The 18164-nt window shown below is 47.2% G+C and overlaps 1 protein-coding gene and 1 pseudogene across 5 annotated transcripts; one reads left to right on the top strand and one right to left on the bottom strand.

Moving 5' to 3' along the window:
• Nucleotides 1-1773: 1773 nt before the first annotated feature.
• WTIP (WT1 interacting protein) lies at nt 1774-17800 on the bottom strand. 5 transcript variants are annotated; one of them, XM_025042697.1, is made up of 9 exons: nt 15940-17798; nt 15443-15544; nt 8261-8328; nt 8040-8102; nt 7743-7962; nt 6883-6934; nt 6091-6159; nt 2726-2860; nt 1774-2464 (listed from the first exon to the last, which is right to left on the bottom strand). In XM_025042697.1, the coding sequence occupies exons 1-9, from the start codon at nt 16007-16009 to the stop codon at nt 2206-2208; spliced, it is 1038 nt and encodes a 345-aa protein (XP_024898465.1). In that variant the 5' UTR covers nt 16010-17798; the 3' UTR covers nt 1774-2205. The 5 variants fall into 5 exon arrangements, with proteins under 5 accessions (XP_024898465.1, XP_024898466.1, XP_015456039.1 ...); XM_025042698.1 differs by having other exon boundaries at nt 2345-2464; nt 7743-7889; nt 15940-17800; XM_015600553.2 differs by having other exon boundaries at nt 2345-2464; nt 7743-7873; nt 15940-17794.
• Nucleotides 11971-14446, top strand: LOC107196736 (annotated as a pseudogene).
• Nucleotides 17801-18164: the final 364 nt, after the last annotated feature.

The following is an 18164-nucleotide window of genomic DNA, read 5'->3' as shown; positions in this document are numbered from 1 at the left end:
TGACCCCCCTCCCCGCCCCACCCTCATATCCCAGCCCAGGCCCCTCCTAGAGCCCCCACAGGCTAAGCCTAGCCCTACCCCTGCGGCCCTCATCCCTCCCAGGGAGCATTCGATAACTAGAGGTGCACAGAGCTAGAGACCAGCCTCAGGGAAGCACTGATCAGGAAGGGTCAGCACCATCCCCTCCTGCCCTAGGACCATGATGGCACCCCAGGCTTAAGACCCACTCCCAGGACCCTCCAAAAGCCTGCCATCCCAGCCCAACATCACACACACACACACTCGCAGTGGACCCAGCACTAACCCCAGGGTCTGGCACAAAAGCACACCTGTGTGTATGCCACCTGGGGCACACACACACACACTTGATGGGCAGTGTGTATAGTCCTCATGTAAAGTTCTGTTTTGGGGTCTTTATATCCCACCCTTGGCTCCTTCACTGGCAACTGAGGCGGCACTTGGACTTGCAAACCGATGAGGGAGAGGGTTCTAAGTCTAGACCCTAAAGCCAGGGCAGGGTCTGGCTCAGGCTATGGTACCAACTATGTGCCAGGCACTGTGGAGACAGATAGGCCCTGGCCTGGAAAGCACAACACCTAGTGAGGGGGTAAGACATCAAGAAAATAAGTACCTTATTCTCTTGACACATGAAAGCACAGCAGTGATTAAAAGCACAGTTAGAGGTGTCACCACGTACTGACATCAGGGATGATATCCTAGGGGTAAGCGGGTTTGGCATCCAGGGTTGGGGGGTCGTGGGCAATCTACCTGGCTCGGAATCTGGTCCTCACACTGCTTCCTCAGTCTCAACAAACAACAGGTTGGCATAAACTCTTGAAAATGGACTCGAAGATGCCACTTTCAGAGAAAGCTTGGAGATCTGGGGCCCCAAATTCTGGGTGTTTGGTGACGTGTAACTGGGCGCCCGGCTTGTTTGTGTAGCTGAGATCTGAAGGATCTGACCCCTAATTAGTGTTGGGCAGGGAGCGGACCCGGCAGAGAGCACTGCATGTCCAGAGGCTCTGCGGTAGGAGGGGCTGTGGCAGTCACCAGTCCTGACAGAAGGCCGAGAGAAAGGGCAGAGCGGTGTCCAGAGATGAGGCCACTGCTCCCCAGGGTCATGCATTCCTTCACCTCTGACTTTTGACAAAGTATGGCTCAAGAACTTAAAGGAGGGGGGTGGGGTTCATGCTGTGATGACTCAATCCAGCTGGGTGGAAAAGCATGGAAACCAGGACAGAGCAGGCGTGGAGGGAGACCAGCGGTGATGTCCACAGCTGGAAGATCAGGGCTTCCTCCACAGCAGACACGAAGGGAAAAGGAAGGGCCCAATCTGCGGGAAAGAGAAAACCAGAAACAGGCTCCATTTCCTGGAATTTACTCTCACCTGCCTCACTGGGATCACCTCCTCCAAGAAGCCACCCTGATCCCGTTGAAATCCCCTTCTCCAGAGATACACATACCCCATCTCAGGACAACCTCTGCGTTACAACACTCTGGTAAAAATCACCAAACTCCCTGGCGTACTTGCTTCTTCCGCCCACCAGAGGGCCTCCCAGCTCCACGCCTCAGCCCTGAGACGCCCCCACTGGCAGTCACTTCCCCTGTAAGCGTCCCAGTAGGCATATTCTGGTTCCTATCACCTGGCTCCCCCAGATGATGGTCCTACAAGCAGAGACCCCACATCTAATAGTAGGGGAAGGACGGGGAGAGCAGTAGCTAAGAGAAGGTGGTTCAGGTTCTTAAAGGAACAAATGGACTGAAGTCAAAATATTCCATGAAAAGCACTGTGATAGTTTATCGGAATTAGGGGTCTCTTGCTGCAGCGGCCACCCACAAGGGCTACTCCAACTTAAGCCATCAGTGAGAGGTCCACTCTTCCCAATGCTAAAATGTCTTTCATAGAAAAAAAATTACTCCACAATTCCGCAAACCGTTTCATTAGGTCACCACTCTTAAGACACTGACGAAAAGAGAACCCCACACTAAAGTCTGAAAAGTAGACACATATTTTGAGATTTTAGAGGCATTTATACAAAAATAGTTAAACTACAATGCTTTTACCACCTGAAAATATGACATAAAAATTGACATCTGTGTTTCTTATAATTTTCCTAAGAAATAACTGTGGGCCGAGTTTTGAGAAGAAAACTATATTCTTTTAAAGAAAATGAAAATATTCTCCAAAGAAAAACTTAATTTAAGTCAAATCATATGCGTTTGTTGTGGAGTCTGATACACAGTGCTTTTCCCCCAACAGGTGTTCTCCCTGCCAAGCCAGCAGGGCGCCCCTTCACCGTCTCTTGACAGAGCTGTGGCTGGAATTCCAAGACGGTTCTTTTCCCGAGGCTGAAGGAGGGGGGCGGGGTGGGGGAGCGAGCAGATCCCAAGCCAGGAGCTAGGATGGGGAGACTCAGCTGGAATTGTGGCTGAAAACGCCCATTGGAATCCAGATGACCAAATCCTGCAGTGACAATGGTCAAAGGCAGGGTTCCTCTGCAGACCCCTCTCCTCAAGGGTGCCATTCCTCACCCCTTCCTGTGACCCCACCCAAACAAGTCACCCCCTCCCACCCATCAGCAGACAAGGCGTTTATGACCCACAAAAACGCGCGCCCTCCGCCCACTGTCATCTGCCAGCCCACGCATGCCCCGAGCGTTGTGGGATGGGGTCCCCTGCCCCTTCTTAACGGAAAACTGACTCCACTCGAGGCCAGTCAGTGTACCCCGTGCCCCCTGCACGCCGTGTGGCATCTTCGGCCCCGAGTCCCGCGGCGACCTGGGACCTGCCCCCCAGGGGCGCGGTGGTTCTGGAACACAAGGCTGTGACGGCAGGTTGGAGGCGGGCAGGAAGAAAGAGGCTGGAGGAGGAACAGACGGTGAATAAATAGAAGTAGCTTCGCCGCGGGGCCGGCCCCTCGGACAGCAGCTCGGTGGCAAGTGGTGGGGCTGGGATGGTGGGCGTAGAGCACGGCAGCCCTGCCACCCTGACTCGAAGCTCCGATCCTGACTAGGTCACCTATGCTGCGCGCACGCGCACCACACACACACACACACACACACACGCGCGCGCGCACACGCACACACGCACGCACACGCACGCACGCACGCAGCCCCAGCGTCAGGCTCAGGCCCTGCTCAGAGCTCGGTGACGTGCACGGCAGGTGAGGGAAGTGGGCCTGGCCGGAGGCGACGCAGGTGGCAGCGGCGGCACAGCAGGTGGCCCTCCAGCGGGTAGCAGCGGCGTCCATCCTCCCCGCTCAGCTGCAGCCCGCAGTCCTAGGGAAGAACACAGCCCCAACTCCGAGTGAGTGGGGAAGGGCGTCGGTGCTGGCCACAGGGTGGGGGCAGGTCGGTGGGGCTCTGCACAGCTTCAGGACTCAGGCTTTTACTCTTTGGGGGGTGGGGGAGGGGTCAGGAGCCTCGTGTGGGACACACTGAACTGGACATTCCGCTTAGAGGAGGGACCAGGGAGGTGGCTGGGTAGCTGGATACAAGCCTGGAGCCTGAGAGAGAGGGCTGGGCAGTAGATGGGGATGTCAGCAGACAAACGGGATGGCCTTAACAATAGATCACACCTCCCGCGGAGTGCAGAGAGCTAGAGAAGAACCCAAAGGCTGAGCCGCCGAGGCTTTAAGACAGAAAGAAGAGAGACCGCTGAGCCAAGGAGGTTTGAGGGGAAAATAAAGTGAAGAAAAGTAAAAATGAGTGGGCCTAAGGCCACAGTGACCAGTCAAGAATGGGGGGGGGGGTCAGCGTGTAGAACGCTGCTGAGAGAAGTGTCTCCTGGATCCTGCCATGTGGGGGTCACTGGTGACCTTGGGAAGGGGGACTGATCAAATGACAGACCCCAGTAGCCTTAAGAGATAATGGAAGAGAAGAACCGGGCACACCAAGTAAACAAGGAGTTTTGTTTTCTGTCCCTCCTCTTACCCTTTTACCATTGCGGTATATTTTACAGGCTAATTTTTCTGTTTAACAAGTTACGTGATTGGTATCTGACCTCTGTAAGGCACTGGCCGGAAGTGTGAAGGGCACTGGGAGAGACCAACTGGATGACTTTTTCCTTCCTTTTGCCGCCCACCCCACAGAGGCCCCTTTGGACACAGTCACTGCATCCAGGGCTGGAGCTTTGACTCCTGCCTCGGTCTCTGACCTTTGTTACAGAAAACCCCACACAAGTAATGGAGCTGGGCTGCTTCCATGGAACCTCACGGAACCTCACATCCCAGGTGTCCTCCCTGTTCTGCCACAGCCCCCCGACTGGGCCCTGCTACTAACTGCCACACGCCAGAGAGGGAGCCTAGAGACCTTAGTTCCTGTCCCAGGGTCTTCCCTGGGGACAGCAGTACCTCATCTCACAGGCTCTGGCTGCGAACCACCCACAGCTTGATTTGCTCCTTGACTCAGGTCTAGGTTAAGGTCATCCTTAACCTAGGAACTGTGCTTAGTGGTCCCAAGGGGACACCACAGTGTCTAGGACAAAAGAACAGGATGCCCTGTTACTGTTGGAGGGGAAACCACGGCCCCTCGGCAGGCCACGATCCTCCTCTGTTCCCCCAGCAGGATTCTTGTTCCCGCTGGGCCACTTGCCCCCAACAGGGCAACCTGGTACCAGATGGACCCTTGATGACTAAAGATTTCTCACTGACACCCCCTCCTGCTCTTCCCTGGGGCTCTGAAACTCAACACTCTTCTTCTTCGTTTTGCTTCTACCTCCCCATTCACTCATTCTCAGTCCCACCTTATGGCTGCTTTGCCTTCATTCATCCCCCAAATGCTGGTGCTCCTTGGGTCACCCTGAGCCCCTTCTCCTTCCCCAACAGCTCTTCCTGGAAGACCCCAGTTACTCCCCTGGCTTCAGTGGCCATCTACGTGCCTAGGATGCAACTCTCACTTCCGGCCGTGACAACAACAAAGACTGGACTTCTCATGCCACCTTTAACAACAAAGACCCAGGCCAATTATATGAAACAGTGGCTTCTCAGACCCTGGACAACAGGCAAGGCAGGTCGGTGATCTCTCAGAGAAGAGAAACTAATGAGATGAGCCATACAATGGCCACAGGTTACTACCTGGAGAGATTTTCCAGGCTGCCAAAGAGGGCCCAGCAGCCTCCATGAATTGAGCATTCGGGGAGGCCAAGGCAACCAGAAACCACAGGGCGGAGTATCAGAGAGGAGGGCGCTATACATGCTAATGACTCCCAAATCCCCCACCTGCTGCCAGAGTCTCTGAACTCCCAGCTGCCACCCGGACATCTCCATTCGGGTGTCTCCAGCTACCAAAACCGAGAGCATTTTATACCCTCCTCCTCTCGCCCACACCTCCCAAACCCCAAACCCCCACATCCAGTCACTGACCAAATCCAGTCCCTCTTACTGCCTAATTATCACTAAACTCAATCTACCTCCCTGAACTAGTACCATAACCCTGACTCCACCAGCCTCCTCAGGGAACCCCAGCCCCGTCTCTCTTCTTCCATTCATTCTCTGCATAGCTAAGTGTCCTTTCTAAAATCCAAATGCCATCATGTCATCCGTTTTGATCATTCTCCACTGCCCTAGGATAAGCCCACACTCTTTAGCTCACGTGGCCTTTTGTCCCCAGCTCCTACCAACTTCTCCAGTGGCACAAAACAACACACTAAGCACATTCTGTGTGACTGCCTGGAAATGCCCTTCTTACTGCCTCCTTTGCTAACTCTTATTCATCTTTCAAATCTTAGCTTGAATGTCACCTCTTCCAGAATGCCTTCCTTGATTTTCCAAGGTCTCCTTTGTGCTCTGAAAACTCTCCTTGATAGCAATGATGACCCTGTGTAGATACTGCCCGAGTACTGGTCACTCCCATGGGAGTAAGGACCATCTTTCTTCTACATACATACACAGCACTCCACACACTGTAACTCAATAAATATTTGAATGAAAAACGGGCTGAGAGAGAACATGTCTTGAGGAGAGGGCTCACTGGGGGATGACAGGTAGAGTGGGAAGGAACCATAAGAGATGGGCTCACAGAACACCTAGAGAGGAGCCCCAGTGGAGGGGGACCGCCCCAGCCTCCAGCCTTCCAGGAGTGCCAGGCTCACCTCACAGTGATAACATTCCACGTGGTAGTCTCTGTCCATGGACACCACACGGATGGTTGTCTCACAGCCCTGGAGGAAGAGATGGGGTTTACAAACCATAAGCAAGCTGCGGGTCTGAGTGTGGGGGCACACACCTACACCTTGTGCTCTTGTCACGGCAGACATGCATTCACGCCCATGTAAGCATCGACATCGGGGATTCCGTGGGGCCAGAATGGGCACCAGTAGATGTACATGAATGGATGTGAGTGTGCCTTAGGCATCCTCCCATGACCATAGCCAACAGCATGCACACATGTCCACGAGAGCCACCACACAGGTGTCAATCTACAGGTACATGTTCTTTTCAGTTCTCTGGAGTCAGGAAAGACCAGAGCCTGTCTTGCTTCCCCAGCCTGGGACAGAACAGTAGAAGACCCAGTGCCTGAGAGAGCTGCCCCACCCAAGGATATCTCCTGCACAGACCACGCCCTCGTCTCCTCCGCTCCCCACCACCTCTGTCTGCAGAGCTAACAGACCCAGGGAGCAGTCCTTCCATTAATGAGCAATGGAACCAAGGGCAGCAGTGGGGCAGCCAAGCAGCAAGGGCCACCGTTTCCCTCTAATTCATGCAGGGACACCACACCCCACAGCATGGGCACCACACACATCCCACAGCCTTGAGGGAAATGGGGCAGGAGCATCTGCTCGTCCCTCTCACAGGGGCCCGAGAGCTGAGGTTGACCCAGGCAGGACTGCACAGAGGCTGGGCTGGGCCAAGCACCTGCTCATCCCTAGGTAAGTGGTTCCTACCTGTGCAGGGAGGATAGGACGGGCACAGGAGGCACATTTTGGTGCAAAAACCCTGCAGAATAAAGAAAACCAGAAGTGACCAACGAAGTGATCAGAAGCCAAAGGCACAAGGGCAGGGCACCCACAGTAGCCCCATGACGTGGCCTGAGCATCGGGCCCTCTTTCCTTGCATGGACATGTTGAGGTGGGAGCAGTTTCTGCCACACCTTTTATTTGTCCCCTCAATTCACCTGCACTCCATCGCCTCCTCCAGGACGGCTTTGAGTTCTGCCCTGCCCTCTCCCTTGTGCCTCCTGCATGTTCCCTGCCCCCTAACATCAAAGTTTGGGGCACCCTCTAGCTGAGACACCTGCAAAGCCTGGCTTCATGCTGGGTACCAGGAATCTATATCAGGCAGCAACCCCATGCAAAGCAGCAGCACAGGACCAGAGCTCCGAGGGCTGAGCCTGGAGTCACAGCAAGAGAGAATAAATTGGCTGCTCGCATGAGTACTGGACAGGCAGGAAAAAGACTCTGCAGAGATCCCAAGCCCCCGTCCCATGCAGAAGAGGCCTGGCCTGGCCCTGGGAACAGAGGTATAGATGCTAGGTGGGGCAGCCAGGAGAGTCCCCACCACTAGGAGGAGGGGAGCAGCAGGCAAAGGCAGGGAAAGCAAAGAAATGGCTGGTGGCTAAACCATCCAACAGAGAGGGCTCAAGGCAGGGATCCGTGCCCTGACCCAACCACTGAGCACACAAGGGGAGGCTGGAAGTGAAAAGGCCAAGAAGGGAGGACACGGACAGGCAGGCCAGAAAAATGCTTCCAAGGGAGGCAGAAAAAAACAGCGAGAGTCACACCCGCTCCACACACCGGCTACTCACGTGTGATAGTCTCTGACACAGTAGATGTTGCTGTCCACGTCCACAGTGAAGGGCACCCCGTCAAGGCACTCATTGCACACAGAGCACCGGAAGCAGCCTGGGTGGTAGGACTTCCCGAGGGCCTGGAGGATCTGGGGGTGGGAGGCACTGAAGGGTCAGTGCAGGTGGAAGGCTCAGCACAGCCCCCGGAATAGGCTCTGGCTCTGAGCCCCTGGCAGGTCTGCAACAGGTGAAAAGGGTGGGGTCCTAAGTCTGCCCATGTCAGAGGGGTTCCGGGAGGCTGGGGGAGGTTCTCACCATCTCCATGATGAGGTGTCCACACACGCTACACTTGTCAGCCGTTTGCTGGAACCCGGAGTACTGGGAGGGGACACAGGATCCAGGATGTTATGTGACAACAGGGGCACTTACTGCCCAGCCAGCACCTGCCTCCTGGCCTCAGGTTTCCATGTGAATCGAAAGGAGGGTCCCACCCCTGCTCCTACCCGTGGCACAGCCAGGGCACAGCTTTGACTCACCAGGAAGTCCTCCTGGCAGTACACTTTCTCGCCCACATTGTAGAACGCCTTTCCACGAAGTCGTCTCCCTGCAAGGACGAGGTTGGACAGGGGGGTCCTTGGGCCACGGGGAACCCGGGTTGGGCTCCCTGCTGCCATTTCTCAGCACCCTCCTCCAACAGATGAGACGTGGATTGCGGACAAATTTTTAAATTTCCCTTTAATGTTATTATTATCCTTATACCAATTAATATATTTTTTAATTAAACAGAACATGTTGTCAACAGAACTATTGTAAAAGCAAATATACAAAGAACTTATGTCGAGTGTAAATGGATGTTCTAATTTTTTTTTTTATCACATTCACTTTAATGAAACTGAAAGCAGAATTTCAGAATGAATTTCCCTTGTTCCATGAACATCAGAAGTACAAATCTCATCAGGTACAGAAGAAGCCCAATGTGAAAGAGGCGTCCTTGTCAAAATAGCTGCCCCAACAGCATTCCCATGAGAATCAGGAGAAAGACACAGCGCCTAACTAGGAACCAGAGGGCACCTCCTCCACTCGATGAAGGGCATCCATGAAATCCCACAGCTGACACCAGACGTAATTGTGAAATAGTACATGCTTTTCCCCTTAGGATTTAACATTGGCCCTAGATGATGCAAGACGACAAATGGAAAAAGAAAAAAAGGTTGGGAAGGAAAGAGTAAGACTATTTTTAAACACAGATGACATGACTGTGTTATGGAGAAAATCATAAGGAATCTATGAAAAAAATACTAGAAGAAGTGACTTTATCAAGGTTGTAGAATAGATGGTCACTATATAAAACCCAAATATATTTTTATTCTAGCAACAAATGATTGGAAAATAAACTTTTTAAAAAATTACACTTACAATCGTATTAAAAAAAAAACATAAATACTAAGAGATAAGTTTAATGAAAGATGTGTCTGACCTTACTCTGCAAAACCAAACACTGCTAAGATAAATTTTAAAAGACCTACATAAATCGATATACTACTGCTGGAAGACAGTTCTCCACGGGGTCTCTCACTTTCCTGCGCATCTTACAGACGGCTGGCAGCTTTCATTCTAGATTATCTTTCCAAGGATGTTTGTGGAGCAAACTGTTTAGAAGACAGAGAGAGCCTCTCCCTCTGAAGCAGAGGGCGGGGTTTGTTGGCTGTCCAGTATTATAAAGATGCGTTCTTCTAGGACAAGGGTCAAATAGCTTTGCTGGCAGCCCATTATAAAATACTGGAGTTCCCTAAACTCAGGGTTTCTCAACCCTGACACACACCCACTGTGTGTGCAGCATCCACCTAGTCCATGCCATGTCATCCGTGCAACTAGGGAGGGCAAACTGATGCAAATGTGGCATTCGTGCGGCTTGTGGTGCTGTGAATCTCTGCCCAGGAGGCTCATGTCTTCTTCAGTCAGTATCTGTGAAATGGTGGCCGGCTAACCTGTCCGCTTGCAAGCGCGGAAAAATCTGACAGCCATCTTCATGGCTTCAAGTGTTCTGATATCAGTTCTCCCCAGACCGATCTATACCTTCAACGTCATCCAATCAAGAGTCCGGCACTTACTTTTTTCTGTGTGGAAACTGATGTGCCAATTTTAATATTTATATAAAAACACAAAGAACATAGAATAGCCAGAATAATCTTGAAAAAGATCAACAAAGTGGGAAGACTTACACTACCTCCTATTTTAAGACTTACAATAGTCAAGACAGTATAATATTGGGATGAGGAGAGACGAAAAGATTAGTGGAACAAAACAGAGTTCAAAAACAGACCCATAAATATTTTAACAAACACACAAGCGGGAAAGCAAAGTCTTCTTAGCCCATGGTGCTGGAACAACTGGATATCCGCATGGAAAAATAATAAAATGCAATTTGTTACTTCATACTATATACAAAAATTAATATAAAATGGGTTATCAACCTCAAAATGAAAAATCTAAAGCTTCTAGAAGAAAACATAGGAGACTATCCTCATGACTTAAAGGGGGAAAAAAATTTTTAAGTCACAGAAAATAATCACAAAACAAAAATTTGACAAATTTGATTTCATCAAAACTTACAATTTATCAAAAAATATATCATTGAAAATATTTTTTAAAATCACACTAGGAAAAAATATTCACAGCATACATGTGAAAAGAACTAGTACTCAAAATATATTTTTTCCTACAACTAAATAATAAAAACAAATAACTCCCAATTAAAAACTGGGCAAAACTCTTGAACAGATTTCACAAAAGAAGATATAAATGGCCAAGAAGAAAACAACAAGGTGCTCAACCTCATTAGCCATTAGAAAAATACAAATTAAAACCACAACGAGATACCACTTCACACCCATTAGAATGGCTAAAATTAAAAAGACCAAAATACCAATTGTTGGCGAATATATAGAATAATGCAACTCTCTCATATCTCTAATAGGAGTAGAAATTGGTATAAGCCTTTTGGAAAACAGTTCAGCAGTTTCTTATGAAGTTAAACATACACTTAGCCTATGACCCAGAAATTCCACTTCTTGGAATTTACCCAAGAGAAATGATAACATTTGTCCACAAATGACCTGTACAAGAATGTTCGCAGCACAATCTAGTATTGACCAACAGTTAAATGGATAAACAAATTGTGGTATATTCAAACAACAGAATCCTACTCAGCAATAAAAAAGACTGAACTACTGATGTATGTAACAGCATGGACTAAAAGGAAAAAAAGACATGTTTATATGAAACTCTAGGACAGACAAAACTAATGTATGGTGGTAGAAATCAGAACACTGGTTAGGTAGATATGATGGTGGAGCATATGGGGAACAAGGGCACGACAGAAGTTTCTAAGGTGTTTAAAATAGTCTATATCTTTGTTAGGGACATGAGTTATATAAATATATACACTTATCCAAAATCTTTTAACAATATATTTAAGATCTATTTGCTGTATTATATGTAAATTGTACTCAATTAAAAACAAAAACAAAGATAAACCTAGAACACCTTGTTCCAGAGTAAAGAAGTGCTCAAAGAATAGTGGGGACGTGGCAAAGGACACAGGAGCCAAATGGAAGGGACTTCCTCTGGCCAAAGTTGAGACAATTTGTGCATCGAAAAGAATATGTGACATACTGCAATACAATGCATCGATAAAAGTCCATGAGCATATAAGAATATTCATAAAAGGAAAAAAAATATTTCCCCCTTTTAAGTTTAAATTTTTCCTTAATAGAAAGCTTTCGAACATTCCCTGGGGAAATGCACCTGCAACACAGACTTCATTGAATTCCCACAGGCAGATTTCCACCATTGAAAATTACAAAACGAAAGAGAAAACAAGGCGTCATGACCAAGAGTGAAGAGAAACAATAAACAATAGAAATAGGACTTCGAAAGACATCAGATACTGGGATTATTAGATACAAAATACATAATAAGTATGTTTAATATGCTAACGAAATAAAAATGGCTAAAACATGAGACTACGAAGATTTCTTGGACAGGACATTAAAAGTAACAACTATAAACAAAAAAGATAAATTGGGCTTTATTAAGAATTTCTTTTCATCAGAAGACTTCATTTAGGATAAAGGAAGAATATGTTTGTGAAAGAATTTACAACACATATATCCAACAAAGAACTTTTATGCAAGATGCGTAAAGGACGACAAACAAGAAAAAGTCAAAACCACCCAATTTAGAAATGGGCAAAAGAATTCAACAGGCACTTTACAAAGGCATTCGAATGGCCAACGAACACGTGAAAAGGCGGATGAGTCATCACTACTCATCAGGGAAATTCAAATTAAAATTACATTAATACCAGTCCCCCATGAGAAAGAAGAAAAACTGCAATTCTCATACATTGCCAATGAGATTATAAATTGGTTCATCTACTCTGGTAAACTGCTCAGCAGGATATATTAAAGTGACACAAATGCTACTCCATGACTCAGCAACTCCATTGCCGGAGAAATAAGTATAAATGTCCATCAACATACTTGTAAACAAATGCTCGTAACAGTTTTATTTACGATCACCAAACTATGGAAACAGCTCAAGAGTCCATGTAAAGATGACTCAGAAGGGGCATAAGGGAACCTTCTGGGGTGATGAAAATGTTCTACACTTTGATCTGAGTAGTGATTACAGGGGCATGTAGATATGCAAAAATGTATCAAGCTATAATACATCTAAGATTAGTGTACTTGACACTCTTTATGTATCAAAATCTTGATAAAAAGCAAGAGATTTTCAAAAATGTTGAGGAATATTTGAAAAGAAGAACCAAAGAGAATTTCTAGAAATAAAAAAGAAATCCAATTGCTGAAATAAAAAAACTCAATGTAAGAAGAGTTCAAAAGGAGGTTAAACACAGCTGAAGAAGAAAACCAGTGATCTGGATTCCAGATTCTGGAAGACAGAGCTGAAACAATTAAACATAATGCAGTAAAGAGAGACAGAAATGGTAACAGGGAGAGCCTGACAGAATGAGAAAGCCTAATATTCCTAACTTGAATTCTAGAATAATAGAGAGAATAAGCAAAAAGCATGTATCTGTCTACCCTTGCACCAATACCCTTGTACCAAGAAATTAAACAATGTTAACTATACAATACGTACTGATACCTGGTAGGAAAGTTCTCCCAACTTGCTCTCCTTCAAGATAGTCTTGACTATTCTTAGCCTTTTATGCTTTCATTTAAATTTTAGAATTAGCTTGTCAAATTCATGAAAACATGCTTAATTGGATTTCTAATGCATTATAGATCAATTTGGAAAAAAACTGACATCTCTACACTACTAAACATATCCATGCATGAATATGGTATATATTTATTTTTCTTGTCTTACTGCAATGACTAGGACTTCCAGTACAACGTTAAAAAGAAGACATAATTGCAGGCATCACTGTCTTTTCCTCATTTAAAGATCCATTTTTCTTGTATTTTGCCACTGAGTATGATATTTGCATAGCTTTTTAGTCTCCAACTGTTATCAGATTTAGAAGTTCCCTTAAATCCTAGTTTGCTAAGAATTTTCATCATACATTTATTGCAGCATTATTCACAAAAGCCAAAAATGGAAGCAATTTAAGTGTCCATCTATAGATGAATGGATAAAGACAGTGTGGTACATACATATAACATATTACACAGCAGTAAGAAAAGAAGGAAATCTTGTCATTTGTAACAACATGGGTGGACCTAGAGGGTATTATGCTAAGTGAAATAAGTCAGACAGAAAGACAAATATCATATGATTTTACTTGTATGTGTAACAAAACGAAACAAACAGTAAACAGAAACTGCCTCAGTTTTGTTCACAGCTGCCGCTGGTAGGTAAGCACAGCATGTAAAAAGCAGACTGCCAGCAAATTCGCCAGTGGTAAATCATGGGGAAGCAACTGGCTACAAAAGCCACTCGCAAGAGTACGTGCTCTACTGGAGAGATAAAGAAATCTCATTACAGGCCTGGTACCTTGGCACCCCCTGAAATTGGACATTCTCCGTAAATCCGCTGAACTTGATTCGCAAACTCCCCTTCCAGCATCTGGTGTCAAAAAATGCTCAGGACTTCAAAATAGATCTGCCCTTCCAGGCTGCAGCTATCGGTGCTTTGCAGGAGGCAAGTGAGACCTATCTGGCTGGCCTTTCTGAAGGCACCAATCTGTGTCCGATTCATGCCAAACGTGTAACAACTATGCCAAAAGACACCCAGCGAACACACCGCCTATGTGGAGAACGCGCTTAAGAATCCACTATGATGGGAAACGTTTCATGCTTAAGAAAAAATTTTCTCATGTTACTGGTAGTTCTGAACGTTAGGTATTTTTTTTACATAGAGTCAAAAAGTACCTAAGTATAAGACTAAAAGTGGAAACATAGGAGACAGAAATCAGGTACTGGCAGTGTTTCCATTTTCATTTGTGTGTGAATTTTTAATATAAATTCAGAGACATAAAGCATTAATGCAAATCAATGTTTCAGTGAACAAGTTTCAGTCCTTCAACTTTATGATGATTATTTAAAAAACTTGTTAAATTTTTCTGGATAATGCCAGTGGCTGGATTTTTTTAATGAGTAAATTTCTTATTGATGGCAAAAAACAAAACAAACAAAAAAGACTTATAGATACAGAGAACAAACTGAAGGTTGCCAGAGGGGTAGGGGGAAGGGTAAAAAAGGTAAAGGGGAATAGAAGGTACAGACTTCCAGTTATTAAAAAAAATAAGTCACGGGGATGTAATGTACAGCACAGGGAATATAACAGTCAATAATGTAATAACTTTGCACGGTGACAGATGATTAATAGACTTATCATGGTGATCACATGGTAAGGTATATAAATGTCGAATCACTAGATTGTACATCTGAAACTAATATTGTATGCCAATTATATTTTAATAGAATTTTTTTTTAAAAAAAGAGAAAAACAGTAGTATATGCTTGTTAAGACATGGAAGTGTCTTCTAGAAGAAATTGCTAAAAAATACTCTGCGGTTTGCCTCTGGGGAATGGGACCAGTACCAGAAAGATAAATGTTTTTCTGCTGTTGCAAAAACAGCTTCTTAGAATGATTTGACTTAATACTGTGCATGTATTATACCTTCATAAAACAAAATATTAAAATGTTTAGTGTAATAAATGAAAGATGTTTTCTTTAGGGCAAAGCCTGAAAGGACAGTAGGAAAATCAAGAGTGCAGATTTATTAGGTTGGTTGGATTATATTTACTTTTTTCTTTTTATAACTTAGTCTAGGCTCACTTATAACATTTATAGTTTAAACTGTGTATAAAATTAGGACAAAAAATAAATTGCAGGGAAAAGAAATATGAGCCCCATGTCCAGGCAGGCAGAAGGCACAGCACCCCAGGCAGCCAGGAGACATCGCACCCTGCACAGGACAGAGGCTCCAGAGCTGAGGGCCAGCGGGGCAACCTCTCCCTATGGCCAGCAAAAAGCTCCCTCCTGGCTCCACGCCTCCCTGCCCAGGGCCCAGCAGATCTTCCCAGGGGCCTGGGCCACTTGAGCAGGTCAGGCCCAGAGAGAAAGGGGCCACAACTTAGCCTCCTCCGCACTCATGCCTGGGCCAGAGCTGGGTGGTCCGCCAACCTGGGACATAGATGCAAGGGGGTCCTTGGTGCAAGAGGTACCAGGAAGAGGTTACGTACCACAGGAGTCACAGGTGAAACAGTCGGTGTGATACAGGCTCCCCATTGCCTGGCACGCTTGCCTTGCTCCATAGATGCCAAGCCCACACTTGATGCAAATGCCTGTGGGAGGAGAGGCAGGAGAGAACAGTGGTTAGCTCCATAACTGTGGGGTTGAATGGACATAATCCATCTCCCAGTCCCAGTGCTGCCCACCCACCTGAACTTCCCTAGCCCTTCATCACATGGTTACTAATGGCTAATACGTGGACAATAAGGGTATCCACTACTTAGGGTTTGTTGCTGTTGTTGTTTAGCAGAGCATCTGGCACGGAGCTAACTGATGCCATCCTCACCATCGAAATCACTATAACATGTTTATACCTAGAAAGTCATTCTGAGCCCCTTTGCCCAGGACCTGCTCTTGGATTAAGGGAAAATCCTTCCTTCTGTCTATGAACCAAAAAGAATGAAGACCCGCAGGCACGGCCAGGGCAGAGTCACTGACCCTCACTGACCATTAGGTTCATGTGCTCTCTTGTTCAGTGAGCCCACTGACAGTGATGGCCTGCCACATGCCCCGCACATGCAGGTGCCAGAGATTCTGCAATGCACCGGTCAAGTCCCTGCCCTTGAGGAGCCTGTATGCCAATGGAGGGAGACAGACAACAACAGGTAAATAATATCTCAGGAGGAAGCAAGTACTACGGAGAAAAATAAGGCTGACTGAAAATATGTCTGAGTGTGCGATTTTTAAATAGGGTGGTCTGAGAAGGCACTAGTAACCATGTGATATTTGAGCAAAGGTCTTAAGAAATAAGGGAAGGAAGTTACTATGCAGGCATCTGGCATTACTGGGTGGAATCTGGACCACCCCTGGCAGCACAGGGTGGGGTGCCCAGTAGGAAGGGGAGGGGTGTTAAGGAGGGGGTGACCAGCAATGCCAAGGCAAAGCCTAGCACTAGCCCTAGGGGACTCCCTGTCCATCCCTCCTGGAGATGCAGCCCATAGGTGGCCAGCCCAGGCATCAGAAGTCCCATTCTGAGTTACCCAGGGTGTCCCAGGCCCCAAAGGGCATAAAGATGCACTCCACCAGCCCTCTGGACCCGAAATCGTCTGGCTGCTCTAGGATACGCTGCACTCACTCTCTCTGTTGCTTTCTACCAGGTCTCTCTTAACATTTAACCATGGTCAAGTCTCCTCAACCTTAAAAAACCCCTCCCTCCCCATCAGGCCTCCCATTTCCCCCTTTCCCTCGATCCAGAAAGCAAGCTTAGTCCACATTCGACCATTTCCTAACTACGAATCCATGGACTTCCTGTTCTGATCCTGCTAGAGGCGGGGAGGACTTCTCTTGGGTTTCCAGGCTATGACCTGCACCTGGCTTTCTGGTTCTTCTCCCATCCCAGCTCTGGTGGGGATTCCCCTATTCTGTCCTGGGTCATCCAGACCTAGTCTCCCACGGGCAAGGAGGGCTGGTTCATTTTCCCTCAAACCCAGGCAGGAATGTAAAGGTGGCTGGTGGGGACCCAAGTGAATGCAGAAGAGAGCCGTGGCCACCAAAGTCGCAGCCATGCCTCGGCTCCACGAACGGCTACTGGCTGAGAATGCAGGCCCAGCACTGCTAAAGATTCTAATTTTTCAAGGAAAGCTAGATATAGATCTAGGTTTGTATGTGAAATCTTTCCACACTGAAATTAATTGCTAACAAATGTTTTGAAAATGCAGAAGCTAAACACACCATGTCTGCAGGTCTCCCTGGTCAGTCCCATCCCCTCTTAACTGCTCCCTGCTGCTGAAGGCTCCGCCCCAACCTGGACCTCTCTCCTGAGTCACTGCTCCACCTCCCAGATGGCCCTCCAACCACTCTACGTCCAGAACAGAAGTCCAGGGTCCCCACACAAATGTTCTTGCCTCTGGGCTTCTACTCAGGAAATGGCACGTCTGCAGAGCCAGGTTTCCGAGAATATCCAGGTCTACCCTCTCCCTCACCTCCAACTCCAAATCTCGGCTGCTATGTTCCCGAACCTTAACTTCACTGCCCCCACCCCCACCATTCCCACTGGCCTGACTCAACATTATCAATTCGCCTCCCAATAGTTATTTCAACAGCCTCCTCGTTGTGTCCCAGCCTGACCCCCAAAAACCCAGGCCCCAAATTGCAGCCAAACTTATCTTTCTAAGTGAAAATGATCCACTCTCACGCCCTCGCTCTTGTCCATCTACTTTGAAAACCTGACCGTGTCACTTCTCTAAGTTACCGGACTACATGGTGAAAAGAACAGAAGTTGGCTGCCTGTGGGAAGGACAGGAAGAGAATGGGCTATGAACTTGCATCGTTGGGTTTTGGTTGTTTGATGTCTTCTTAAATATGTGCTTGTACCACTTTTTTAAAAAATACACTAAAAAAGGAGAATTAGGAGCATTAAGTACCTTGGAAATTCAGGGAGCAGAATTCAAGGAGAGTCAACTCCACCTGTGAAATATAGCATTGGGATCCAGACCAATAAGGCCTGGCGGACACCCGCTGGGGCTGGGGCTGGGGAGTTGCTAGGGTCTTGAGCAAGAGCTGGGGCAGCCCAGTGAGAGGAGACAGCAGATGGCTGAGGGGAGATCAGAGGCAGATAAGTAAAGATGATGCCAACTAGACACTGGGATGAGAAGATGAAAGGGCCGTTGGGGTTTTTGTTTTCAATGAAAGACCCTCATCCATATTTATAACTGAAGGAAACGGGCCAGTAGA

This window comes from Pteropus alecto, unplaced genomic scaffold (assembly GCF_000325575.1).
Source record: "Pteropus alecto unplaced genomic scaffold, ASM32557v1 scaffold7, whole genome shotgun sequence".
In the NCBI taxonomy this organism is placed as follows: domain Eukaryota; kingdom Metazoa; phylum Chordata; class Mammalia; order Chiroptera; family Pteropodidae; genus Pteropus; species Pteropus alecto.
The sequence above is the reverse complement of the archived record's forward strand: the minus strand, read 5'-3'. Positions and strand labels throughout refer to the sequence as shown.

Excerpts from the sequence above, each read along its gene's own strand:
- WTIP (XM_025042697.1), bottom strand. The coding sequence starts at position 16,009 with ATGTGCGGGGCATGTGGCAGGCCATCACTGTCAGTGGGCTCACTGAAC. Across the intron at positions 8,329-15,442 it reads TTTCACCTGTGACTCCTGTG|GGAGACGACTTCGTGGAAAG; the intron begins GTACGTAACCTC and ends TCGTCCTTGCAG. Across the intron at positions 2,465-2,725 it reads CGGCGTGCAGGGGGCACGGG|GATTTGGTCATCTGGATTCC; the intron begins GTACACTGACTG and ends TTGTCACTGCAG.